Below are 27,380 nucleotides of genomic sequence, written 5' to 3'. Positions count from 1 at the left end.
GACAAGGGCCAATCGAACTGGCCGTGGGGCGGAGCGTCAATGACGTCAGGCCCAGACCGCCGCCGCGGGGCCTGGTTATCGCCGGTCCAGCGCAGCCCGGAGTCGCCCAGGCCTGAACTCCTCCCCAGGTCCCCGGCCCGGCCCCAGCGGCCCGACCCCGGCCCCGCGAGACACCAGAGGCCACTCGCAGGGGTGGGGAGCGGAGCCGCGGGTCAGCTCTGGGAGCGCCCGCGCTGGCCTGTCCGGCCCCGCCCCCGCCCCGGGCCATGGCCCAGCCCTTGTCCCGGCCCCTCGTCCTATCCCGATCCAGGCCTTGGCCCCCGGCCCCGCCCTCGCCCCGCTTCCCAAATGGGTCCCGGTCCCGGCCTGCGTCCCAGCGAATGCCCAGACCCGCGTCCCAACCCAGGCCCCACCTCCACTCCCAGTCCCTGGCCTGGCCCCCATCCCCGCCTCTGTCCTTGTTCCACCTCCTGTCACAAATCCCAGCACAGCCGGTGTCCCAAACCCATTCCCAGTGTTTTCGTAAGCCCCGGGCCCAACCCCTGCCCTTGCTCCAGTTCCCATCACAGCCCCTCTTTCCATCCCGTCTCCTGCCCTTGTTCAAGCCCCAGGGTCCAGCCCAGCCCAACCCATTATCTCAGCCTTTGCCCTCATCTCTGTGTTTACCCAAGTCTCTCCCACTACCCACTCCTTTCTCTCATACCCTGCCCCTCTCCCAGCCTCGACTCAGGTCTGGGCTCCAGCTGCCGCCAGCCCTGTTGCTGCTCTTGCTGTTCTCTGTCCTTGGCCCAGGGGCTGGTGAGTGCAGAGGCAGGAAAGACTGAGGCAGAGATGGGGTTCTGGCAGGGAGGGGCGGACTGGAGGGATTCAGGAGACATAGGACCTGGGCAACTAGATCACTGAGAAGAAGTGGGGAGCAATAGGGAGGAGAAGGTCTTACACAACTGATAGGAGTTGGGAGGGTCAGAAGAAAAGTGACTGTGGGCTTGAGGCTCAGCAGGTGGCTAATAGTCCCTAGGACAGAGACTCCAAGCTTTTCTTTCCTGGTGTCCATCCTGACCCCACTTTGACTCTTGCTTTTCCAAGGAACTCTTGCTCCTGCTTGTGAAATTTGATGGGGGAGACACAGTCCCACACCAGAGAACCTCTAGTCCAGTGTGGGAAGATCTAGGAGAAACCTTTGAGATATTGGGCATGCATTAAAACAGGCTTAAGAATACAGTTTTGAAAATAACATGTAGCAGATGGACATGGGTTAGTTGCCATTGTAACATGTCCTTTTCTTGTAATGAATCTTGTGCCAAATAAGCTTGATTTGCCTGGGAATAATTCCTGACCCTTTTAGAGCAAGGTTAAAACTCAGAGGCCATTTTACAGATGGGGAAACTGAGGCTCAGTAGGGAAGCAATTTGCCCGAGGTCATACAGCTTGTAAATGGCAGTTTCCTAGTTCCTCTCCCATACTAGTGGTTTTTTTCACTGCAATATATGCCTAATATGCAAACAAACCCAAGTGGGGAAAGGCTCAAAGCACAACCTGTTCTCTCCCCTGTCTGCCCACAAGGGGGCTTCATCCACAAATGTTCCTCATATGCCACTTCTCAGCCTAGGGCCACCATCCGGTGAGGAAGTGATTAGGATAGCAGAGGGAGAGGCCCAACTTCTTAATGGGTGGAATGTGGGGTGAGGAGAGGGTTCTGGCTGTAGGAGATGTGCCATAAAGATGGCCCCATTGTAAGGAGATGACTGTGGTCTTCATGGCCCTAACCCCCAGCCACCTCTGGTGTGTGTCACTCAGAGAGGGTGGAGATGTGCCTGAGGGCATCTTTGGCAATAAGAATGAACAGAGCAGCTGGGGATGGGGGCTTGGTCTCAGTGAGCTCAGGAGGCCTGGTTCAGTGTACAAGCTTGAGGAGATCAATGCATGCCAAAGGTCACCACCCCTGCAGAGATGTCCAAGCTCGGTGTGTGTGCTCACTGGTACCTGGGCACTTACATGTCTGTGTGTGTACCTGAGAGATCTGTGGGAATGCTGGGTGTGTGCAGTGTGTGTACATACATCTGTGTTGGTGAGTGTCGGCACGTGTATGTTGTGTGGGGTGCATGTGAGCTTGTGTGTCTTCTGAGTGCCTGTGTTATCGTGTGAGGGGGAGGGTACACGTTGTGGCCCATACATGTTCCCCTTCAGCTCTTCCTGCTCCTCTTGTAGACAGATCACTGAAGTGTCACCTTCCAAGTGGATAGTTCCTTGGTTGGAGGCAGTGTTGATTGCCTCCCACAACATATATAAGTAATCCATGTGCCCCCAGCTTGACTCCTTGAAGGAAGGAGCCATAGAGGGACTCAGTGTAGATTACTGCTGCTGGCAAATTGGGTACTCAGCAGAGGTAGTAGCCAGGTCAGTTTTTCAGTTTGGGTGAGGGGGAGTCCATACTGTTGAGCCCAATTCATAGATTCCATCCCTGCCATCATGGCTTCTTTGTTCATGAGCCCACTGAACAAGTATGAGCTGGCTAGGGGAGGAGGGTTACTCACAGCCACAGAGCTGTAGAAAGCTGAAAGATGTGGTTTAAAACATGATTGTCCAGAAGTAGGTTCAGGTGCTTTGGGGAGAATTGTAATGGAGTTGGAAAAGAGCACTGAATAAGTAGGGTGGCATGCAGGCAAGGCTGCTTTAGTGCTTTTCATAGTCACTGCCTTGGCAATTGCAACCTGGCCTGCAGGGGTGCTCTGTGACCTAGTGATGGTGATAGGTTTTGCCCAAGGAGAGGCTGGCAGTGTCACAGGACCGTCATAGCACAGTCGGTCTCAATAAATGCTTATTCTTGGTTTCAATCTCATTTCAGGGATGGAAGGTACCTCCTGGGTCTCCTGGTCCTACCTGAATCCTTGGGCCTTTTCCTTGGGCTCAGCTGACTGCAGTGGCATAACCCAGGCATGCTTTGCCATTCCAGGAAATGACCTTTCATTCTACTTAATGCTATCACTAGCAGGGCCAGCATCAGCCTGTGTGTATGTGTATGTGTGGGGGTGTGTGTGTGTGTGTGAGGTAGTGGTGGAGAATCACCCTTAGCTTCATCTAGAGGTACTGGGGCATCCAGGATAGGTTCATCTGAGCTTGGCTAGGGCCTTACTGATGCTTCCTCTGGGATACAGCTCTGCAGGCCCTGGTGAAACCCCAAACCAAAGCTTGGAGTGAATGGGGCTATGGATGTGTTCTCAAGGATCTGCCCTTGGAACTTCTATGTTTCTCCCACCACATCCAGCTGCTGCGCACTCCGTTTTCCCACCAGCCTATTCTGTAACCTCTGTAGGCCCTGGCCACTTTTGGGGTGGCTTAACTAGTTCGCCAATTCTCCAGGCCATGGCATGTTCCTTTGAATCATAGGGCTCTTTGTGCTTGTCTATCCATTGTTTCCCAAAGGTGTTAGCTGCTTTTCACCACCAGCTTTCCGAGGGTCTGCCCTGGGGGCCTGGCCAACATTTCTGCCTAACAGTAGCAATGGCCCATCCAATGACTCATCCCTGGTACCTGGGGAGGAGAAGCCCTCCTTTAACCCCAGCAGAGGGTGCTCCAGAGCTCTGCTTTCTCGCAGTAATAGTATCCAGGGTATTCAGCTCTTGGCTTTCTGCCTCCCAGTTGTCACAGCCAGGGCTCCTAGGAAACCTGTCCTTCCCATCAGTTGGTTCATTTCCCTTCATCCGTCTTGGATACATTGCCACTGGTCTCTGAATGCTGTTCTGCGAGCCTCTCTGGATCCTGGGCAGTTGCCCAGCTTGCAGGGTGGCAGGTCTTCCTTGCTGACAGTTGAGACTGATCACGTGGTCTGAACTGGGCGTAGTCCTTGGGTGCAACCATGGCATTTGAAGATGAGCACAGGCCATTCTAGGGCCAGTGGCCTCCACCTATTTAGGGCAGCTCTCTGCAGGGTGACTCTTGAGGCTGCTGTAGTTCAGTGGGGCCAACATTAACCTGTGTTCCCTCTTCCAGCAGCCAGCCTCCTGTTCCTCGATGCCTCTTTCTGTTATTTCAAATACCTCATTTTTGGAGTTTAATCTCCCATTTCCAGGGAGGAGGTGGTCAGACTAGGTAAGCCCTGTGGATATTTCCTACTTGGCTGGAAACGCCCCTCCAGCCTCCCCCACCCACACTCTGTCCTGAAGTTGCTTGAGTTCCCAACCTTCTCACCTATCTTGGGGGCATCCTTCTGGGCTTCTCTGGGCTGGTCTTAAGTCTCCAGAGCAGTCAGATTCCCCAGTCAACTCTGACTGCCATTTGGGACTCTCTTCCATTGAGTTGAGTGATGGGGTTATTCTCACCGTGAGGTGCCCATGTGTTTGCCTGGCTAGCTGCTGACACCAGACTTCCTGCTCCCTGTGGCTCTGCTTCTAACAGCCATGAGCAGGTATTTTGGCACTTTGGCATTTCAGTTAGTGATCCCCCGACCCCAACTGCTCTGAATACGAATATTCCCAAGTGGTTTGAGATTCCACTGGGTCACCAATTGACTGCCTCACCGGGCCTCCCTCTGGGGAAGTGCCCTATGGCTGCTTATTCTGAATCCTAGAGGGCCTGATGACTCTGCTTTCCTCCTCTCCTGGGGGCTCTCATGGTGGCCTGCCAGCTCCTGTCCTTGCCTCTGCCACCCAAGCAGGCCCCTTACAGCATCACCATACTTTCCCTCCCCTCTTGCCCTGAGCCAGTATACAGACAGCTCTTGTGAAGCTTCTGAGGGTTTTTACTGCTCCTGACCAAGGGGAACGAAAGGGGAAGAAAGGAAACAAGGAGGTTACATAGTTCCACACTGACTCCCGAGCCCCACAGGGGAGTTCCAGCCTGCTCAGTGGCCGGAGAGCCCATGCCAACACTCACACACACACACGCAGGCATGCCATCCACACCTCTGTTTTGTTAGGCTTGGTAAGAGGAAAACAATGGCTATTAAGTGAGGGGCAGGCATGTAAAGGGTCCTGGTTTTCAATTTAGACGGATCTAGGTTTGACTTCTCAGTTTGGTCTAGGTTTGAGCCTCAGTTTCCTTATCTGTAATAACAGGTCATTTTTCTCAAGGTCATTGTAAGGATTAAAGCAGATGATGGCTAGGACAGCATGAGACCTAGTTCCTGGCTCGGAGGAGAACGTTGGTTGAGTTGATGCTACTGGTGAGGAAGTCTGGCGTGCCTGCTGCGTAATGGAAATGCCCTCTGTCCCACCCTGCTCCCCAGGAGGCCTCTTCCTGACTGACTACTCCACCTGCTCACCCCGCAAGCTGAGCCCCTTCCGCTCCTTTGCCAGCGCTGAGCTCTTCCACTTCCACGTTCCTGAGGACACATTCCTGGCTGTTTGGAACCTCATCATCTTCAAGGAGCAGGGGGGGACCTTTGGGGACCACTGCCCAGACCAAAGTGTGACTGTGTGAGTGTCTGAGTTAACCTCCTGACCCCCACTTCCAACCCAGACTGCTTTCCAAACTAAAGTGTGCCTTTCAGTATCTAAACTGACCTCCTGACTCTGACCCCTGACTCCTGTCCAGATTGAAGTGTGACTGACTGAGTGAGGGCCAAGACTTCTGTCTCCGACTCCTTCTTGACTACTGTTGGACTGTGTGAGTGCCTGAGCTGACCTTTTACTCTGCGTATCCTGACCCTAACCTGGAACTGCTTTGTTGTATGTGTCAGTGTAGGGAATTCGCTTGTTTTATTGGCGATGAGTGACAGTTCTCCTTTCTTTTCCCCATTTCCCATCTCCTACCCCATTGCCTGCCTTCCTCCTCTCCTCTTTCTGGTCCCCCAGGTATTTCCGGTCCGGGGCACCCCCTGTCATCAATCCCCTGCACACACACTTCCCAGGGGACACGGCTGTGCCTGGGGTTTTCTCACTGACCCTCAGCTGGACGCTGCCCAACCGTACCTCGGGCATCTTTAACGTCAGCAGCCCCTTACCTGGGGACTGGTTCTTGGCTGCCCACCTTCCCCAGGCCCATGGCCACATCTCTGTCAAGGTGGGTTGATGCTGCCCAGGGCAGGAGGGGCCAGAGCTGCTTCTCTATCTCTGCTTAATTCCCCCACAGGCTACCTGGCACACCAGCCTTGTGCCAGGGTGGGCAACAGCATGAGGGTGACTGGGGTGGGGCATAGCTAGAGGCCAGCAGGTCACCTGGTGGGCCAGAGGCCATGATCTGAAGGATGTAATTTGGGAGCCTTAGGAGGACGTGGTGGGTCCAGGTAAGTTGAAGGGCAAGTCCAGGGTCTGGAATCAGTCAGAGGCCCCAGCACTGTGGAGTGGTGTCCCTTCCTATTGGAAGGTGCAAGGGTTAATCAATGTGATCAGAAGCCAGCCAGGGACTGGTCAAATGCTGCTGCACAAACCCAGGACTAGTCTTGTTCTACATCTTGATTGGTGACAGCCCTGCAGACTCTCATAGGCGGCAGCCCAATCGTTAGTCCATTTGGGAGAATACATTCCTTTCTATTGTAATTTCAGCTCCCCACACCCTGTGGAAGACCATACGAGAACACTCTGGAGCAGGGAAGCCCTTTACTGTTAAAAGGAGGCTTTGGGCAGTTGGTGTCCATCCTGACCGTTGCCTCCCTTGCCTCCAGATATCAACACTGATTTCATAGAGCAGAGATTGTTCAAGTCTGAAGTGTCAGTTCAACGGTCAGGATGCTTCTCTATTCTTCTTTGGAGGGGAAGGAAATGCCACAAAGTTCTCCTGCCACTCCCAGGTGTTGGGCAGGCCAGACTTCCTCCTTGTAGTCAGAGGATCTGTAGGTTTCTTACTCTTGTCCGTTGGTGGGAAGGGAGGGTGTAACGAGCTGGCCATTGTCAGAGTGGGATGGCCATGTGTGTGGGGCCAGTGGTAAGGGTGAAGGACTGAGCATGAGCAGAGAGAATTTAAAGAACAGAATACTGAAGAACATGAGAGCTGGCGGACCACTGAGAATTGAGAGGGGCAGAAATTCCAAATCAGGTGAAGATGTGACTAGGATATATTTCTCCAGGCTGAGTTTCTTGAGGACAGGGGCTCCGTGACTCAGCTCTCTTCCTCCTGCGGTAACTCAGCATTCAGAGAAGGTGTGAGGATGCTTTTGAATGAGCTGAGAATCGCACAGGGCCAAGTGAACTGGCACCACTGTTGTCAGAGATGGGAACTAGATTTGAGATGGTGTCTCAAGTCCTCAGTGATAGGCCTGTTTTTCCTGAGAGTGATGTACAAGAGAACTTCCTGTCAAGGCCTGGAGTCCTCTGGATGGGAGCTTGCCTGGAAATGGCTCTGGGTTCTAGGTAGGTCTTGACTTACATCAGAACTAAGAGTTATTCTGTTTGGAGGAATGTCTTAGGTCATTGACCAAATCCCAAGGTGCTCGTTCCTCATCCTAACTCTGATCCTTGACTCTCTTTGTGAGAACTGATAGGGAAAATCCCTCTGAAGCCCTGCTCTAGTTATCTAAAAACCTTTCTGGGAGAGCAGGAGGAACCTGGGGCCTAGGCCTGGGCTAGGATTATGGGAGCCGAAGCGTGGTTAGGAGAGGTCAGAACCAGGCTTGACATACCCATTTGCATCTAGATATAGCAAGTGGGACCTGGTATTGCAAGCTGGAGCCCCAGCCAGCAGATCTCCTGGGGTGTGGCAAGACTAGAGAGAAGAGTGCACAGCTACACCTTGCCCATGAATGGCAGCAGACCTGGACTCTATGAGAGACGTGCTCTTCAGTCAGGCCTATTCTAGAGGCTGGGGGCGGGGCAAGGGTCATCTCTGTGTCCCTCTAAGAATTTGATTACCTTTTGGAATCTTATATGTGCCTCTAAGGATTCTTTTCTTTCTTTCTTTTTTTTGTGAGGAAGATCAGCCCTGAGCTAACATCCATGCCAATCCTCCTCTTTTTTTGCTGAGGAAGACTGGCCCTGGGCTAACATCTGTGCCCATCTTCCTCCACTTTATATGGGACGCCGCCACAGCATGGCCTGACAAGAGGAGCATTGGTGCATACCTGGGATCCGAACCTGGGCTGCCAGCAGCAGAGCGCGCGCACTTAACCGCTACACCACAGGGCTGGCCCCTCTAAGGATTCTTAAGTTCTCTAGTTAATTCCCTAGACTCAAGCCTGTGGGTGGATTGTCCAGAGCCTTCCTCCAGGGCTCCATCTTCTCGACTTGCTTTCTCCTTACACCATGGTTCTGACTTCCTATGAGGCTTGGCCAACACACTTACGTGGGTTCAGGGATATCCTTGGGTGGAGACTGAAAGAGTCCCAGGCATAAGAAGGCAGCGCTGTTTCCAGGGCCCTCCTCAGCTTTGGGAGTGAACTCAGACCTCCCTCTAAACCGTAGTCCTTGAGCACTGCTTTGTCCCAGGCCTTGGGTTGGGTGCTAGGGACACCGATAAATAAGATGTATATTAGTGAGATGCAGGAGATGTTTTGAGAGGACAAAGGAGCGATGGCTAACTCAGCTTGGTAGTATGATAGAGTTGGCTTTAGAAAACTGGTAGGAAGTGAGGCCTGATGTTGAGAAGGCAAGGAAAGGCATTCCAAGTGGTGGGAGCAGCCTGGGCTACAGCTTAGAAGGGAGAACTGAGGTTCAGTATGGGGTGGTTGGTGTGGTGGGTGAAGGAGCTGAGGGGTGAGCAGAGACCAGATCATGAAGGGCCTAGAAGTTTGAACTTTATCCTGAGAGTGGTAGCCTTAAGAGGCTGTAAAAGAGAAGTGACTTATCTGGTCCAGGCTGCTCTCCTGAGCTCTGGCCCACGCTTCTGCTGGCCCATGTCTATCTTGTTCTCTGCTGTATTCCTAGCCCCCAGCACAGAGCCTGGGCACATGTGGGCGCATGGCACATTTTTGTTGCCCTTCTGCAATCTTCTCAAACTCATATTGTCCAGAACTGATCTCACTTCTCCTTTTCTTTTCCCTTTCTTCCTGTCAACCTTTCTGGCTTGACCGATGCCTTCCATCTGCTTGCCTTTCCTGTCTTGGAGCATGTATTCATCTTGTGGTACCCACTGCCAGTCTGCCCTGAGGGGCTGGCCTTTGGGTTGTGGGTGACATCTGGCACCCAAATGGCTCATTAGGGGAAAGTTCTCCAAATGTCTGGGGACACAGTTCTCCTCGAATGTTTCCTCTTCCCAGCTCCAAGATTTGAAAGTAAATGAAAGCAGGTAAAATAATGAAAACAACATAAGGAAAGCAAAGAAGCAGATTGTACAGAAGAGAAGATTCGGTTGAATCCACCAACTAGGACTGAGCATGGCTCAGTATCTCAACTGAAGAGGTTAAAATCTGCTAACAGTGCTCCTCTGCCCTTCTTCCTCCTTCTAAATTTTATTTGTTTTGAATAGGTAATATATGCACCTGGTACTACATTCGAAAGGTGCAAAAAGCAGACAGTGACAAGTAAATCTTCCTCTTCCCTTCTTCTTGCAGTCCCCACTTCCTCCCTCCAGAGTTAACTGGTAACTAACTGTTAACTAGTTCCTTATATTACTCTTTCCTTTTGAAACACTTGCTCCTCTTGGCCTTGGTGACTTCATGGAACTGTCCCGGTTTTCCTCCTGCCCACTGCTCACTCCTTCTCTCTCTCCTTTCCTGGCTTCTCCTCTGCTTGATCCATACATGTTGCGGTGCCCCATGCTCAGTCCTGGGACAACTCCTTTTTTATTTCCCTATTCTCTTGCTAGGTGTCTCCAGCACAATAGTTTTAAATACCACCTATAAGTTAATGTCTTCCAAGTGTATTCAGCGAGTCCTAATTTCTTTGAATCTCAGACTTTATATTTATATATATATAACTGCTCACTTGACATCTCCAATTGGATGTCTAAAAAATGTCTCAAACTTAGCATGTACAAATCAAAACAAAGCCCAAAGTAAAAATCTCTTCGATTCTCATTTCACTTCTCCCAGTCCAAGCCTCTTCTTTTTCTTGTCTTCTTTTTCTTAGTAAACGGCACTGCCGTTCACCAGTTGCCCAAGCCTCATATTTAGGTGTTGTACTTGATTCTTCTTTTTCCCTTATTTCTCTATAGTCAATCCATAGAGAAAAGGTCTTGTTGACTCTACTTCTAAAGCACGCCCTGGATGCATCTCCTCTGTTTGCATTTGTAGCACGCCGTCCCTCAGCCTTCTCCTGGGCCACCACAACAACCTCCTGCGTCATCTCCCTGCTCCCACTCCTGCCCCTGCAGTCTGTGCAGCACTTCTTTACTTTGGGTTCGCTGGTGCTGACTGACTGTGGGCCAGGGGCTGTGCTGGGTACTGGGATATTCCTACAGACAAGGCCAGGTGTCTCTGAGCATCTGTAGTCTACAGGCCCCATCCAGAGCCTGGCACTGGCCACCCTGCTCAGGCCTTTCTAAAGAAACCCAGCCCACCCATACTAGGACAGTCTAGGAATCAATCTAAAGCTGTCCACTGCAGCTTCCTTCAGACTGTTTCCCTTCTGGCCCTCCTGGGTTCTCGTTTCCTTGCCGTGGCCCTGCTCCTTCCATGACTGCTGATGTTGACTCAGTTTGGACTCTCTCACTTGACTTCTGCCTTGGCAACTCTTGAGGACCTGACTTCTGGTGCCCTTTCTCTGGCCCCATTACAGGGTGAAGGTTGCTGCATCTCTGCACCTTCCCTGGTCTCCACTGACTGAATGCTCCCCTCCACAATAAGAGAGGGTATTGGATGTGCACATTATACAGTTTAAGGAGGGAGCACATCTTAACCATTGAGGTCTTGTCTGCTGATCCTTCAATTAAGTCAACAGTAAGCAAAATGTAGAGCAAAATGTTTCTTCCCCCGGGACTGTGCAGCAAGGAAATGCGCCACCTCCTGAGCGTGAGCCCCCACCCTTGGGGCTCATTTGCCACGAGATTATTATGGTGGTGATTCCTGCTGTAGGAAGTGGGGTTGATGACATGGCTTGTGATAGTATTTCTGGTCCTTAGGGTTTGACACCAAAGGTGAAGGACATCTGCTTCGGATATCAGAGATGGAGGTCTCTGAGCAACTAGGTGGGTTTAGGAGCTCTCTGAAGGGACCCTCTTTTTGACACCCATTCTTTAACTCAACAGATATTTTTTAGCACCTAGTATTTGCCAGGTGGTGTGCTAGGCATTGGGGATGCAATGATGCAAAAGGCACAGAAAAATTCCAGGCAGAGGATAATGAGGTCTTCCAGCCTAGCATCCATCAAGGCCTACTTCCAGCCTTGTGGAGCTTTGCTGGAAGTCAGTGCCTCGGCTGGCTTGTTCCATGGGATAGAACTCAGTGGGATGTCAGAGCCTGGAACTTTTGTCCCAGAACAAGGTTTAGAGGTATGTCTTGGTCAGAATAACCACATAAATGAACAGTGGCCTCTAGTTTATTGGGCCAGCATGAGGTCATTTGTCCAGAAGATCAGAGAAGCCTAATCAGGAGCCCCCTCCTCCCTGAACTGCTAGGATTGGAGGGCTTAGATGGCTGCAGATGCTGCAGAGGAGGAACCAGAACAGATAGGATTATGCTCACTGAAGGGTGATGAGGCTGTGTGCGCCGGGGCTGGCGTGAAGTGAGTAGCCAAGGGTTAGGGATCTTCCCCAGAAGAGCAGCTGAGGGAGATGTGGCTGTTCTCCTCTAGTAGCAGAAGAAACCCAGCCTGAGGTAGAGGAGCAGATGTATCTGTGGGGCCTCTGAGGACAGACCAGTGGGAGGGGAGAATGAAGACAGGCTTTGGCTTCGTAAAGATCAGAGTTGCCCCCAGCTGGATTGATTTGTTTATTCAGCAAACATTCATCTGTGAGGTGTACAGTCTAGGTTAGGGTCTGTGTCTGGGGGAACAAAAAAAAAAAAAAAAATAAGACAAGGTTCCTGTTCTCAAGTTGCTTATAGTCTGGAGGTTGCCTTGGAGGTAAAGAGGGACCTTTAAAGCAGAGGCTAGACAAGCACTTGGGAGGAGCAGGGTGGGGCCTTTTCCTTTATAGGAAACTAAAGATTCAGATTGGTGTGTTGGAGGCCGTAGGGAGCTTTCCAACCCCAGTTGAAAAGAGAGCCAGTGTTCTAAGTTCCTGAGGGCTTAGTAGGGGAATGGGGGAGTTTGAAGTTACCTTGAGGGGCTGTCTAGAAATGCTCAGGTGGAGGGGCTAGACTGGAGGAGGGGCAGGCAGGGCCTGATTGCCAGGAGGGCCCAGGTTTGAGTCTTCAAACCTCAGCCACTGCTGAGGGTCATAGTAGATCCTGCAGACCCAGGTAGGACAGAGGTGGGGCTCAGGCAGGAAGGCCCAGAGCTTAGAGAGGCCTCAGTCACAGCCCTGGGAGCGCGAGGCCGGAGGTCTGTCTCTGACCCTGCAGCAGGTTCTGTTTGCCTTGCTTTAGGAGCTTCCTTGCTCTCTCCCCTCCTGTACCCCTGCTTTTCTCTCAGGGTCTCCAGGATGAGTGTCAGTACCTCCTTCAGCCACAGCTGATCGTCCGGCGTTTGCTGGACGTTGCAGTGCTGGTGCCTGGCCGTCCCTCAGAGCAAACCCTCTCTCCCCACAATCGCTCGGCCCTGTACAAGTAAGTCGATACCCCCACAGCTGGCCCTTCACTCTTCCTTCCCTGGCCTCAAACGGGGAACAGGGTTCTCTTGGCTTTTCTGCCTGCCTGTCCATTCCTGCTGTCCGTCCAGCTAGCCTGAACTGCTGGGCCCCCCAGAGCCCCCGGGGCCGGTTGGACCCCTGCCTCCGTCTCTCCTAACCCAGAGGGGAGGACCTGAAAAGGCCTCCTGTTGTCCTGTGTCCCCTACCCCTTCATGCCACCTTCTTCCTAGTGTTTCCTTCATTCTGGTGTCCTTCTCACTTCTCTGTACCCTGTCTTTTCTTACTCCCAACTTCCCCTCTGCCCAGGGTCTTTGTGCCCAGCTTCACTTACAGGGTTTCAGCGCAGCTGGTGTGTGTGGGGGGCCATGGGGCATCCGCCTGCCCCCTGACACTGTGCCTACGCCCCAAGGCCCCACCGCTGCACAACTCAAGCACTGTGGCCTGTGGCAGTGCCTCGGTATGTCAGCTGGAGCTGGTACTGCCCCCCTGGGGGCACTGGGTCTACGTACGTGTGGAGACACCATCCCGGGTCCCTGGCAGGACCATCCACTTCCAGCTGTGTGTGCGGTTGCAAGGTCAGAAGCCCCACATCTGCCCCAGTCTCCCAGCCTGTGCTGACACGTGTGGCTGGGGAGAGGCAGGCATGGTGGCTGTTCACGAGCCCGCTGCCATGTGCCTACAATCTCCCTGACCCCACCCAAGCTCCTTCCTGTTCCCTGACGCCCCCTCCCCCCCGAACTTGGAGCTTCAAGTCATTGGAAGGCATTCACATCATTTTTTGCACCTGGTTTGGGGCTGAGGGGCCCCATTACTCTCTTTGATTGAATGTCTCTTTCAGTTTTTTAGGGTGGGCAGGCACATCTAGGATGTCTGGAATACTGTCCTTGCCAAAAAGCCCATGCAAGTCAGTGAGAGGGCCCATCATCTGTGTCAACAGTGTCTTCACTGCCCTCGGGGTGGAGGAGATGATCTTGATTCCCTCCAATGTGACATTCCATTATCTGTGACCACCAGGAAATCCCTGGACCTTATCCTGTGACCCTGGGTGCCCCATATTCCCAAGGGACATTTTATTCTATTTCTCACCCCTCCCTACCCTTTGCTAAATCCTGTCTGGCTCAGATCTGGTTTGTGGTGGGGCTGCAGGGCTTGTAAGGGTGGCAGGCCCCAGCTCTGATTTCCTCTGCCCCACAGAGTGCCCACAGCCCAGCCTGTCCCGTACCCTGGTCCCCGGAGCTGCCATGAACATGCCTCAGTCGCTGGGCAACCAGCCACTGCCCCCAGAGCCGCCATCCCCTGGGGCCCCCGTGGAGGGGCCTGGGGCCACATCCCCACCTGAGCACTGCTGGCCAGTGCGCCCGACGCTGCGCAATGAGCTGGATACCTTCTCCGTTCACTTCTACATCTTCTTTGGCCCCAGCGTGGCCCTGCCCCCCGAGCAGCCCGCCGTGTTTGCCCTGAGACTGCTGCCAGTGCTGGACAGCGGAGGCGTCCTCAGCCTGGAGCTCCAGCTCAATGCGGTACTCTGGAGAGCGGGGGTTGCCCACAGGGAACTCGAAGGAGAAGGTGTCAGGGTGTGGGGGCCCTTAGCTCTTCTCAGAAGCCTCTCCGGGTTGCTTTCGGCCAGCTTTATGATTAGGGACCATGTCTCAGCCCAGTTCTGGTCAATAAGCCTGAGCATTGACTCCATCACGAATGGGCTACGTCAGCCAGGGCAACTCAGAGTGGTCAAGGTTTTCCCAGTTTTGTAGGCTAATCTCCCACTTACTAAGGGCCTCTTTCTATGGTGGGTATTCACTTTCCTTCATATCTCCTGGGAGGGGAGTTCACCACCTCTTGAGGCCATGCAATCCATGTCTAGACAGCTCTGATTGCTAAAGGCAGTCCTGACGTTCCATCAAAATCTGCCTCCATGCAATTTTACCCACTGATCTTTGTTTTGCCCCAGAAGCTATATCCAGTAAATCTATTCCTGTCCTTTTTTTTTTTAATTAATAGACTTGATTTTTCAGGGAAGTTTTAGGCTTACAGAAAAATGGAGTAGAAAGTACAGAGAGTTCCCACATCTTCCCTCTTTCCTGTATAGTTTCCCCTATTAGTCACCATCATGTAGGCTGGTGCATTTATTACATCCCCATCCTATTTTAACAGCCCTTCAGATGCCCCTCAACCTCCCCAAAGCCGAACCACCTCAGCATCTTAGGCCTCGCCAACCCCCGCCCCCGCTACTGCCCCGTCTCCTCTGGTCATTGTGTCTCTGAAGTGATCCACGGTGGTCTGACCAGGGTGGCAGGTGGCGTTTGTGCAGCCTGAGGTCAAGTTACCTCTATCAGCTGCTGCATCACACTGTGGGGTCACTTAGGGCTTGTGGTGAACTAACATCTCCGGGTCTTTTTCTTTTCCTTCTTTTGTACTTTCTTCTTTTGAATTTTGAAAACAGTTTTATACATTTACTTTTTTGTTATAAAATAATAGGATCACATGTAAAAGTTTTGGAAAACAGAGGAAGACACAAAGCGATGTGTCCTCCCAGTCCTTTTTCACATTAACTGCTGTGTTTATCTAGTTGTAACCAAGGGGCATACACATTTCTGTGCCCTGAGCCTGGTTCATGTGAACTGCTGCCAATTCCCATCTCATATTTTTGCAGTGAACTTTTTCTCCTGAATGGAAGAATTTATGTCCATCTTTGAGGCATTGCCTAATACTGGTTTTGGTCTTAGGCCTTCTCTGCTTTGTGTAATTCACACACTTGAAAAGCCAGCCTACTGTATCTGTTAGTCCTTATTTTCAGCATTGAACTAAGAGTGGGCTGAGGGCAGAGCCCTGTGTCAGGCCATTAGTGACTATCTTAGGTTGGTACTGATCCAAGGTAAGGTATGTCTTTTTCCCTTTTAATTCTGTGATCACCCAGCTCTGAGGGCAGGGACCATTTTCCTATCAGCTGACCTGAGACCTGGTTTGTGGCTTGATGTGGTATTTTTTGGGACACGGGTCAGAACTTTCTAGGGGTCCTGCTGGTCAGGACAGAGCTGATTCTTCAGCCCGAAGACCTTCCTTATTTTCATACTCAAATTCTCTCTGACTCTGTTCTGGGTAAGGCTGTATGTATTTTGTGTTTGCTAATTGCCATGCCTTTGGGCAATGACAGTGAAGTCTTGATTTGACCTTGAAACTATAGAGCCCGTATCAGAGACCAGCCCCAACCATACTTGTTTTTTCGCAGGGTCTTGAGAGTAGAGGCCCAGCCCCCTGCAGCCCCTCACCCAGTCCCTCTTTGCATTCTTGTCTATTTACTCTCATGGGCATTTGCTTACAATCCACCCACCTGCACGCTATGACCCTTGCCACACACCTCAGACAGCCTGTTATATTTCTTCTGGAAGGTAAATTGGCACATCTACTCTGATCTTTCCCTCCCAGTATTTTGATTTTTCCCTTGGATCAAGAACTGGACATTTGGATCAGAGAACTGCATACCTAGAGGACACTTTTTTCTTTGGCTCCCCCCTAGAATGACTTTTACTGAATAACACTTGGGCATATCACCCTGGGCTTGTATTGAGGGAAGTTACAAGCAAGTGTATCAAACTCAACCCTCAAGGTTGAGGACAGGATGGCACACAGCACTTCTTTGACGAGATTTATGGGAGAACCACCCATTTGGGTCTTGTGCTGCTCCTGAGACTGATACACTCTCGTCTCGTGGACTCACAAACCTGGTAGCTCATCATCTTCCCTTCTTTGCTTTGGTTGCTTGAAGTCAGCATCAAATACATGGCCCACATCTAGGACAGACTTTATTTTCCTATCCTGATTTTTAAATCGCCATGTGTTTATTTTATCCTGTTATATGTATCTAATAAGCTGCCTCAAATCCTTCTTGAATGAGGTGAGCTTGTGGCATCCTGTTGCCTTTGTTCCTGAAGACAACCCCTTACATTTACTCCTGTGGAGATCCAGTTTCTTTTCAGCCTGGCCAGGTTGCTACATTCAGTCCCTCAGGTGTTCTGTTACCACGTTCAGTATCTGGGCTCATCTACCCTGAGGAAGAGTGCAAGTGCACATCCCGCTCGGCCTGCCGGCCAGGTGCAGATGTGGAGATGATTGGAAACCTGCAGTCACCTGTATCCAGCACCAACCCCTTCCCCTTCCCCCCAACACGCTAGACAGGCCTGAAAAAGAGGGCCATCTCTCTTACCTGGATGGAATTGAAACAGTTCTGCCCAAAGGTTTCAGGATCTGGCCTTGCCTTCTGTTCAGTCTTTGAAAGATCTCTGCTGTGGAGGTTTCCCAGCTTTGTTTTAAGAATGGAGGGGAGAGAGAGGCTGTGGTGTGGGGAGCACCTGCAGGAGTGAAGCGTCCAGGGAGGGCTGGAGAGGATTCTGGGGGAGGCGTTGACAGGTGTATGAGTGGGGGCGTGGTAGGACCCCGAGGGTGTGACAGCCTCATCTTCATACCTGCCCTCCCCAGAGCTCTCTGCGCCAGGAAAACGTGACAGTGTTTGGATGTCTGACTCACGAGGTGCCCCTGAGCCTGGGGGAGGCAGCAGTGACCTGTTCCAAAGGTGGGGGTGAGCGATGGTGGAAGGAGAGGAGGCCGGAAGGCGGGGCTGGGGGTGGCGGGGGATGGTACGGAGGAAGGGTGGGCTAGGGCGTCGGGGAAGCGGGGTGAGGGTTCTTTAGGGTTCTTTGGATTCCAGGTGGGTGAGGGTTCCTTAGGTCTGACCCCTCCTCCCTCTCACCAACTCTCTCTTCTCCCTTCTCCCCTCAGAGTCCCTGGCCGGCTTCCTCCTCTCGGTCAGTGCCACCTCCAGAGTGGCCAGGCTGCGGATGCCCTTCCCGCAGACGGGGACCTGGTTCCTGACTCTCCGCTCCCTGTGCGGGGCGGGGCCTCGGTGAGCAACTGGGGCGGGGCCGGGCTGGGGAGGGGGCGGCCCGGGCCCCAGGTGACGGTGGTGTGTGCGCAGGTTCGTGCGGTGCCTGAACGCGACGGCCGAGGTGCGGCTGCGCACCTTCCTGTCCCCGTGCGTGGACGACTGCGGGCCCTACGGCCAGTGCAAGCTGCTGCGCACGCACAACTACCTGTACGCGGCCTGCGAGTGCAAGGCCGGTGAGCGGCCGGGCTTCCTGGGTTCAAGGGCGGTCGGGAGGGGGCGGCAGCCTGAACTGAGGATGGGTTTGGAGAGAATGGGAGGGCGCAGCCAGGGTGAGGCCACCCTCCACTGGCAGTGGTGTAGGGCTTGGCAAGAGGCCGCGAGCAGAAGTGTCTGCTGAACCCATGGCTGCGTCTGTCGTCTTCCACCCTGTGCCCTCCCAACCCGCAGGGTGGCGAGGCTGGGGCTGCACCGACAGTGCCGATGCACTCACCTACGGATTCCAGCTGCTGTCCACACTACTGCTCTGCCTGAGCAACCTCATGTTTTTGCCACCTGTGGTCCTGGCCATTCGGAGCCGATACGTGCTAGAAGCTGCTGTCTACACCTTCACCATGTTCTTCTCCACGGTATGCAGTGGCATCAGTGTCTTCACTGAGTCCTTATCTGTGTTGGTGGGTGAGGGTCTACGTTTCCATCCTGTTTTACATGGGTTTGGGGATGTCCACACCTTAGTAATATGAGGATGTCTCCTTCTCACTGTGTATTCTACAGCTGTGTGTCCCAACCTTTTCATATCGTGGCATGCGTAGAAAATAGTAATTTTTATAAGGCACATTGAGATAAATGAACAAGTCTGTTTGCAACTTAAGATAACAGACAGCCACTGGAGACATCGGGGGGTCTCCAGCTGTCCCACACCCTGCATGTCCACCTAAGAGCTGAAGGGAACTTGATCTCAACACACTGGCTGAGAAACTGCCCTACAGTACGGCATTGTGTCTCCTCCTTCACCATGTTCGCCTCTGCACGGGGGCAGGAAATGCACACTTTCACCCACATCTTTACACGGAGGGTCTTCACCTTCATCACCTTCTCTCACGACGTGAGGACCATGCTATGCTTATGTTCTCCATCATACTGGGGATTTCTACATCTTTGGTATGTTCTTTCTTATGGTATGAAAAGGTTTCTCCCTCTTCAGTTGCCATGGCCTCCTTGATATCTCATGGAAATTTTTGGAATACAGAGGGGATCTCTGTAATTGGGTAATTTATAGAATAGTCTGGCTCTTAGAATCCAAAGAAGCTTTATATATTCACCTATGTCCTGAGGCATCATGGGGAATGGCAGTGTAATGTAAAATCACAGCTCAAAGGAGTATTTTTGATGAACATTATTATAGTTTTGAACCCCTCCCCTTCCATTACAGAATCTCCACAATCCCTTCCCTATGTTTTCCCACTCCTCCATAATCAGAAAAGTTCATATTACAAGCAAGCGTGACAGATATTATAAGGAAAGAGAGGACAGAGTCTGCTAATATGACTTAACTCCCATGTAGACTTTTCTTCCCCTGAGATGCTGCATCTAGGGGTCTTTTCATCTCATCTCTGGGCGCTTGGCTTCTTGTGACATACAGTGCCTGCCCATGAGCACTGGAAAACCCCAATTAGATGGAGTCAGACTTTCCTCATGTCTTGGCAACAAGGATATCATGAAAATCAATACATGCCCTTCTTTTGTCCAGCATTAATAGATCAAACATATGTCCAAATTAAAAAAATCCTACTTATCATTTAGGAGAGAGTCGGGGGCAAGTGTCCTGAAACTGAGGGTCATATCACAGGGTCCTCCTGGATGTTCATCCACAGATGAGGAAGAGTAGGCTGTAACCATGCTGCAAAGGGAGACTTGGGCCCTTTAAGCTGAGTGAGAAGAGCACACCCCAGTTTTGCTTGACTGGCCCCCCCTTTTTTAGACCTGCTTTGACAGTGCTTCGTTCTATTTTTATATTAGACACTCTTTCTCTTTTTTATTGCCAGATGCCCTCTATGCTGTTGCTCACCAAATCCTCTAGCGACAGCTGTTCCACCAGCCCACTCTTGGCTGCATGCAGATCTCATGTGATTCACAGTCAGGAAGAGTAGCTAAGTGTATCAGGAGCCTGGAGCATGTGGGAGGGCGTATCCATTCTCCCGCACCAGCATCCTGGGCATTGGCTCCAGAGGGTTCAGTCCCGGATGACTCCTCATTTTCTGGATACAATGGCATATCAGCCTGAAAACAAAAGACCTTCCCCCCAAATAGGAACACCGGAGGAGCCTAAAGTGCCTGGCACCACATTCAGAGCTTCCACTTTCTTAAATAAGGCAAAAAGCAAAAGATCAAGGAAAAGATACTGGCTCTGAGGTGTTGCCTAAAGTCCTGCTCTAACTCCTGTTCTTTTCCACATGGGCCAAGATGTAGAGCTAGTGGTCATCCAGTTTCCCCCGGCAGGTTCCCTGTTGTCCCTGCTTCCCATTCTTTACTTAGTTTAGACTTATTTCATTCTTCAGCAGTCTCCATTTAAGGACTCAGTGCTCCTGTTGCAGGTCACAGTACCATGACAGTAGATGACAGTCTTCTTCCCTGTCTTCAAATCCAGGACAGTCTACTCCTGGGAGTAGTGCATTGGTTCCGATCCAGGGCATGGGAGCAGACAGTAGCTTTGTTCTTCAGGAGTTTAAAATGTAAAATGTAAATGTATAAAATATTTAAAATGTAAAATATGTTACTTAAAATGTAAAATCTGTTAAAAAAATAGGCCACAAACCCAGCACTTGATTTTCTATGCTGGACAGTTCAGTTCAGATAATGATAACAGCAAAATAACATCTACTAAACGCGTGCTGTGTGTCAGACACTGCTAACTGAATTCTCACAATAGCTCTGTAGTAACAGATAGGTACTTTCATTATCATCATCCCTTTTTGCAGATGAGAGAAGTTTAGATACTTTGCCTGAGGGGTAAGGTGAGTGGCAGACCCCAGACTTGCTCCCCTTCACTCCAGATCCCTTACGCGTGTCCGCGGAGCTGTCTTGCTCCCCTTGCGCCAGGCAGGGAGGTGAGAACGCTGATACATTTCTCACCTGACTTCAGTTTCTCAGAAGTCCGGAGTATGTAGAGAAACTCATGACCTAAATTCTAAATTCTTTAATTCTAAATTCTAAATTCTTTTAATTCTAGTCTAAATTCTTTATCTTAAATTCCCTAATCTTTCTGTGTCATTTCTACCACTTCTTTTTATTGCTATTGACAAAAGGAATGCCAATCTAAAAATTAGCCCACAGGGGCTGGCCTGGTGGCACAAGCGGTTAAGTGCGTGTGCTCCGCTGCGGCGGCCCAGGGTTCACCGGTTCGGATCCCGGGCGCGCACCGATGCACTGCTTGGCAAGCCATGTTGTGGCGGCATCCCATATAAAGTGGAGGAAGATGGGCACGGATGTTAGCCCAGGGCCAGTCTTCCTCTGCAAAAACAGGAGGATTGGCAGATGTTAGCACAGGGCTGATCCCCTCACTAAATAAATAAATAAATAAACAAACAAACAAATAAATAAATAAATAAATAAATAAAAATTAGCCCACAGTTTTCAGTGGAGCAACAATGCTGCAATATATATTTTTTTTAATGGGGGAAGTTTATTAGTGTGGGGATAGTCTCCCATGAATATACGTGGTATAAGATGACTAAAACTTGCTGAGTACATACTGTGTGCCAAACATATAGGAGAGTATTCCAGACTTTCAGAGTAGAGTCTCCCAGGTAGCTTCATAATTCAGCCTTCAGTAGGCCATTCCAGTGTTCTGTTCAGCCAGTTACTTCTAGGTGATGCAATATGGTTGCACCAGTGAATTCTATGGTGGTGAACAATTCGCTTTACTTAAGTTACTATAAATTGTGTCTCCTAGTTAGAGATGGTGATGCAGGGGGTGCCATGGCAGTGGATAATGGATTCTTCTCCATGAATAATACAGCAGTCTGAAGCACTGCAGGTAGAAGGGACAGATATATACCCAGAATATATGATGACAAGATGCTGGCTTTTCCAGGTTGAGGAGTTGCAATGAAGTAAGCTGCCACAGGTTGTTGGCTGGTTTCCCTAGTGAGTTGTGCACCATGAGGGAGTCAGTGATAGACTTTGCTGATGGCATTTTTGGACATTCAGCAGTGACAGTAGCCTGATCAGGACTGGTGAAAGGTAGATCATGTTGTTTAACACACTCTGCAACTTTAATTTGACTCTACCCCTATGGGTTTTCTACAACCTTAAACAATCTCTTTGACCTTTTTGTGCACTTGGAGGATAATCAGTCATAGAATACTAGGGAGATGATTTCCCCCAAAACCTCTCCACTCCAGAGACAGTCTCTCCATTATTCTCCACTCTTTTTTCAGTGCAGAGAAATTCCTAGGAGAAAATCTGCCTTCAATTAATAATTCCGTTAGATGTGTATTCCATATTAGGGGGTTCAGCTTTGCTCTTCTGCTGATATATAACCTCTCTTTTCTGAGATTGAAGGATTTATTACAAGTCCCTCTTCCAGAAATGTTTGGGCATTTCCTTCTATGTACTTGAAAGCCAGGCATGTGGAGTAAGTGCTTGGTGAAGCCTGAAATGTAAAATTAATTCTTTAAAATAAAGTCCTAATCATAAAACAGTATTGGGTAATTTATTGAGCTGTAGTACTTATATCTGGTCTTGGAGGTAGAGAATAATCAATGTCCTGTAGCTAAAATAGAAAAAGACCAAAATATTCATTTGTTTAGGAACCAAATTAACTCCCAATTAATCAGCACATATAAGAGAAATTGAAAAATAAGCAAATCTTTTAGCCATATCCAAACATTAATTCTAATGCTGATGTGGACCCACATGAAAAGTCTCTCAAAGTTTCCCAGTAAGAACTAATTTTCTCAATGATATATAAGAGGGAACCGTGTTCCCAAACTTATAAGCCCTTTCAAAAGCCTGAGATGCTCACTTAAAATGTGATGATTCCAAAACAGTTTCTTCCTCAAGGGACAACATTCTTCACTTCCAAGGTGAAGGAAAAGGAAGAAGATAGGTACACAAGTTTAAGACTCGCAATTTAAAATTTGAAGGAATCAAACCCAAGGTTTCCCAATGCCAGTTAATATCCCTAAGTTTTCTTTTTCATTTTTTTTCTTTTTATAAACTCCCAGCTTCTCCCTGCCCTTGTATCGTTCACTCTATTCCCTTTGTCTGTTGAAGTTATCAATTTTGCAATTCTAGTGACTGGATGAAATCTGCAGCCGGTTCAAAAGGAACATGAGCGATTTCTTTCTCATCCTTTGTCTCTAGAGACTGAGCTTTTGAGTCTGTTTCCCTTTCTACTGGTGGCAGCTCTGCATCTGGGCTGGATTCTGTCAGTTTTCACACCAGACCTGCTTCAGTTTCCCACCTGCTTTTTCCTAAGGAGGATGCTGTTTGGTTAAGGTTGGAGTGTCACGTGATAGGAGTTTGGGATATAATGCTCCTTTTTCCTGAACTTTTCTTCCTTACCTTGCCTCCACTTTCTTGTTCTCAGATCTAACTCATTCAAACAGTAACCCAGGTTCTCCCATTCCCATTCTTCCCAGAAGTTAGAGACCCCACTGCTGCCCGTGAGTGAATGACTTGTGACATTGCTCAGCTCTCTCTTTCCTCCACTGTGACTGGATATCCCTGCCCTCTGCCCACACCCAGGATGGGGCTCTGGAGGGCCCGGTTACCCGCCTCACCGAGGTCTGTAAGGGCGCCTCTCTTTTGGGCTCAGAGCCCTCTGACTTAGGGTTGCCTTTTAATAGAATGATGAAGAAACTGACCTGGGCTGAAAGAAGTGCCTAAAGGGTCCCTTCTGTCAATGATGAAGTCACTTCAAAGGCCGCCTTGGGATGCTGCAGCACTTAGCCTTCCTGCCCCAGGTTCAGCTCAGCATGGTGTATTTCGCTGCAACTCTGGCAACTACACCAGCTTGTTTCTCCTATCAAGAAGTGTCCTCAGTAGCCATGGCTCCCTGAGGACCTGGGGTAATGTGCAGGGGACAGAGATCAAACAAATTGATTCACAGAATCTTAAGAAATGTTTTTGATCCCCTAAAATCTGCTGGCATGTCTCAAGCTCAGCTCCAATGAGTAGATTTTGATCAAGTTTATATAGATCAGAAACCTTTTCTCTCCCATAATAGCTTTTTAATTTTCTTCTTAACTCTGCTTCCATCACCATAATAACCCGTTCTTCCTGAAGATATCAGGAGATGGGAGGAGTGAGCATGCCACTCTGATGTTTGTTCTCGGGCTGGAGCTGTTTGTCCTCAGAGGTCCTATCCGGTGTCTTTTCTTTGGGTGGGCTCATAAGGCACATGACACAGCAGACACATGTTCCTGTCATCTTTGCACCAAAGGTATTCTTAAAACCAAACGTGTTCTTAGTATTTAGCGTCAATAAAACTCAAATCACATAAATTCTACATAGAAGTTAAGAGAAAGGTGACAGCAAATGTTCTAAGACAAAGAGGGCTCAGGTTATCCCTGGGTAACCCTTTCTACAATAAGGGAATGCAGGGTGCCAGAGGCCATGGTAGCACTGTCCAGACCGACACAGAGGTTGGGACCACAGATCAAGGGAGGCTGACGACAGACCTTGGTTCCTTAATTGGAGTGCCCAGCATAGCTTGGTCCAATTCCACTTGTGTCCCCTGCACCCCATTTGAAGGTCCTAAATACCCTACTCTTGACTCTGTTCCCCACAGTGTGTAGGAGGGGTGGATGCTGTCCCTTCCCCATATTCTTCCTGTTGGTGTGAAGTGCTGTGCTCTTCTCCATGGCCTTAAGGTCTACCTTTGTCTTACTGTGCGCCCCATGGTGTTGAGTGGGAGGGGATGAAGAGGGCCATTTAGTGTACAGCCTGAGGGTGAAGCCCAACTCAGAGTCTGCACTATCTGGGGAGACTGGGGCATGAGGGGAAGCTTGAGGTCTGAGTTAGCCAAGAGGCTAGGGTCTGGCCCCAGAGCTTGGGCCAGGGATGAGGATTATAGATGGGACTCACAGCGAGCACAAGGAGACAAAGAAGGATTTAGATCTGGCCCCCTCCCCACCTCACCGCCATGCTCTCCACAGCACATTCCAGAAGCAGGAAGATTAGGAAGGTGGGGAGGAGGGTCAGGGCTGCCAGATACATAGGGCTTAAAAGGCTGACCAGGCCTCCCTACCACATTCTTTTCAGGAGTGGGGAGTCGGGTATTTCCCAATTCTGCTCAGCCTATGACCTCTGAACTCTGCTTTTCTGGCAGCAGCACACCACCCTTGTGGCCTCTTTCCCCAGTTTCGTAGACCTGGACCTCCGCCCCAAGTTCTCTCAATGCCTGTCATTTCTTCCTCCAGTTCTATCATGCCTGTGACCAGCCAGGCATTGTGGTTTTCTGCATCATGGACTACGATGTACTGCAGTTCTGTGATTTCCTGGGCTCCTTAATGTCCGTGTGGGTCACTGTCATTGCCATGGCTCGTTTACAGCCTGTGGTCAAGCAGGTCAGTCCAGAGTGGGCCCTGGGGGCAACCATAGCCAAGTCTTGAAATCCACTCCCGACCTCTCCCTGGGGGCATTGTCAAGTGTCTCTTGCCATCCTGGCCCAGCCCCTGGGGTGCTGTCCCCCGTCTCCAGCCCAGCCCCTGGAGTCCTCTTTCTCTAGGTGCTGTATTTGCTGGGGGCTATGCTGCTGTCCATGGCTCTGCAGCTTGACCGTCATGGACTCTGGAACCTGCTTGGACCCAGTCTCTTCGCCCTGGGGATCTTGGCCACAGCCTGGGTAAGGGTGGGGAGAGCTGGCGGGCCCCAGCAGGACTTGGGTGCAGGGCCCTGGGTACTTGGTCCCCAATTTAAGGTGGGCTTGGACCCTGTCATCATCACTTAGCTGCTCACGGTGTCCACTCCAGTCTCGGCAGGTGCCTTCAGGTCACGACCAAGGCTCAGGGGAAGCCTGAGCGTGACCAGCTCTGGCTTGGGCTCCAGGCCTGCCATCCCTGAGCCCCACCTCTCTGCCCCACAGACAGTGCGCAGTGTCCGCCGCCGGCACTGCTACCCGCCCACATGGCGCCGCTGGCTTTTCTACCTGTGCCCGGGCAGCCTCATTGCTGGCAGTGCCGTCCTACTCTACGCTTTCGTGGAGACGCGAGACAACTACTTCTACATTCACAGCATTTGGCATATGCTCATCGCTGGCAGTGTGGGCTTCTTGCTGCCCCCTCGTGCCAAGACCGACCACCGGGTCCCGTCAGGAGCCCGGGCCCGGGGCTGTGGTTACCAGCTGTGCATCAATGAGCAGGAGGAGCTGGGCCTTGTGGGCCCTGGAGGGGCCACTGTCAGCAGCATCTGTGCCAGCTGAGGGGGGCTTTGGGCCTGGTCCTTGGGGAACATGAACTCTTCCTGTGGGCAGAGAGCCCTTCCTGGGTTCTTCCGGGGAGCGTGGAGCCTTTCTGGGGACAGGAGACAAGTTGTATTTCTTGATGACATGGAGTCTTTCTTAAGGACATGAACTCTTCCAGGGACCTGGCACACCTCCTGTGTCCTGGGGTCCTCCTGCATCCATGGAGTCCTTCTTAAGGACTGAAGCCTGTGCAGAGCCGCAGAGCCCCCCTGTGTGGACCCCTTCCCAGGGATGTGGAGCCCTCCTGGGGACATGGATTCCTTCCCAGGGAGACAGCCCTTTCAGGAACATGGCATTATTCCTGAGGAAATGGGGTCCATCTTGAGGAAACCGAGTCTCCAATCTTCCCAGCAGCTCAGCAACTCTGGCCTCAGGCTTCCTTTCCAGACGCAGCATCTGGGCTGTTCTGTGCTGGGAGGGGGGATTGCAGGACAGATGGGGCTGGGATGGCTCGTTTCCTGAGTTGATGCAGGTGGAGTCACGTGTGTCTCCAATGAAGTATTTGCTGGTTCTGTGCTGCCTTTTTCCTGGGCCAAGGGTGTGTGTGTGGGGAGGGACCCTGAGGAAGTCAGCAGGGGTGATGGGAGTCCAGCTGGAATGAGCTACTGTCTGAGACTTTTGCCCAGCACTGCAGGCTGCAATGGCCGGGGGTGGGGAGTTGTGAGTGTGTGTGTGTGTGCACTGAGATGATTTGAATCAGTGAGAGAGACCTGGGAAGGAACAGGAAAGGAAGCTGAGGTCCCAGGAAATTGGACTGGCAGGTACAAATCTCAGATGTACAAGAAATATCACAGGAATGTAACTTCTGTTTTGAGCCCCCATTTTGCCTGAGTGCCAGGAACATGATATTTTGTCAACCCAGAATTTCTTCTCTTTCCACAAGGGTTGCAGCTGAGTTCTGAGGGTCTTACATAATGCCAAGATGTTGCGAGAGTGTTCTCTCTGGTCACCAGGGTCCATGCTGCACCCATCCCCTGAGATTTCCATCATCCCACCTGGTCCCCAGTCAGCGGTGCAGGCAGGCCATCCCAGAGCGGTTTCTTGTTTCCATCTGCTAACCTTTTGCTGTCCTAAGGCTCTCTCTACCACTTCTGTGCCACCTGCCAAGACCTGTGAGACCTGGGCCACCCAGACACACCTTGAAGCCATTTTTTCCCTGGGGTCCTGCTCTGGGTTTTACTTGACCAACAAGGCATGAGTTGCTCCACCTTTCAGGTCCAGCGGCGTGGCCTGGGGAGTGAGGCTCAGGGCCCCTCCCTCTGGGCCAGTGCTCTCACTGTGCCCTTCCTCCTCTCTCCCTCTCCCTACTCAGGGAATCTCTGTTAATCTTCTGGAAGTGGGGAAGACTTACTTTTACTTTTCATGTTTTCTCCCAGATCTTTTGTCTATGCCTTAAGTCTTTTCTGTTCCCTTTAGGGCCTAAGCATTTTACTTTTTTTTTTTGTGAGGAAGATTACCCTTGAGCTAACATCGGTTGCCAATCCTTCTCCTTTTACT

At 51.0% G+C, this 27,380-nt stretch overlaps 1 protein-coding gene across 1 annotated transcript; it reads left to right on the top strand.

Moving 5' to 3' along the window:
- Positions 1 to 59: 59 nt before the first annotated feature.
- Positions 60 to 26,429, top strand: TMEM8B (transmembrane protein 8B). The gene is made up of 13 exons (XM_004443269.3): positions 60 to 798; positions 5,225 to 5,414; positions 5,793 to 6,000; positions 12,381 to 12,514; positions 12,844 to 13,112; positions 13,732 to 14,057; positions 17,011 to 17,104; positions 17,311 to 17,434; positions 17,507 to 17,649; positions 17,864 to 18,042; positions 24,841 to 24,987; positions 25,149 to 25,265; positions 25,506 to 26,429. Exons 1-13 carry the CDS (start codon positions 267 to 269, stop codon positions 25,839 to 25,841), a joined length of 2,799 nt encoding a protein of 932 aa, XP_004443326.3. The 5' UTR covers positions 60 to 266; the 3' UTR covers positions 25,842 to 26,429.
- The last annotated feature ends 951 nt before the right edge of the window (positions 26,430 to 27,380 follow it).

The sequence above is a fragment of the Ceratotherium simum genome, chromosome 29, assembly GCF_057802395.1.
Source record: "Ceratotherium simum simum isolate JZ-2026a chromosome 29, ASM5780239v1, whole genome shotgun sequence".
NCBI classification, from domain to species: domain Eukaryota; kingdom Metazoa; phylum Chordata; class Mammalia; order Perissodactyla; family Rhinocerotidae; genus Ceratotherium; species Ceratotherium simum.
The sequence above is the reverse complement of the archived record's forward strand: the minus strand, read 5'-3'. Positions and strand labels throughout refer to the sequence as shown.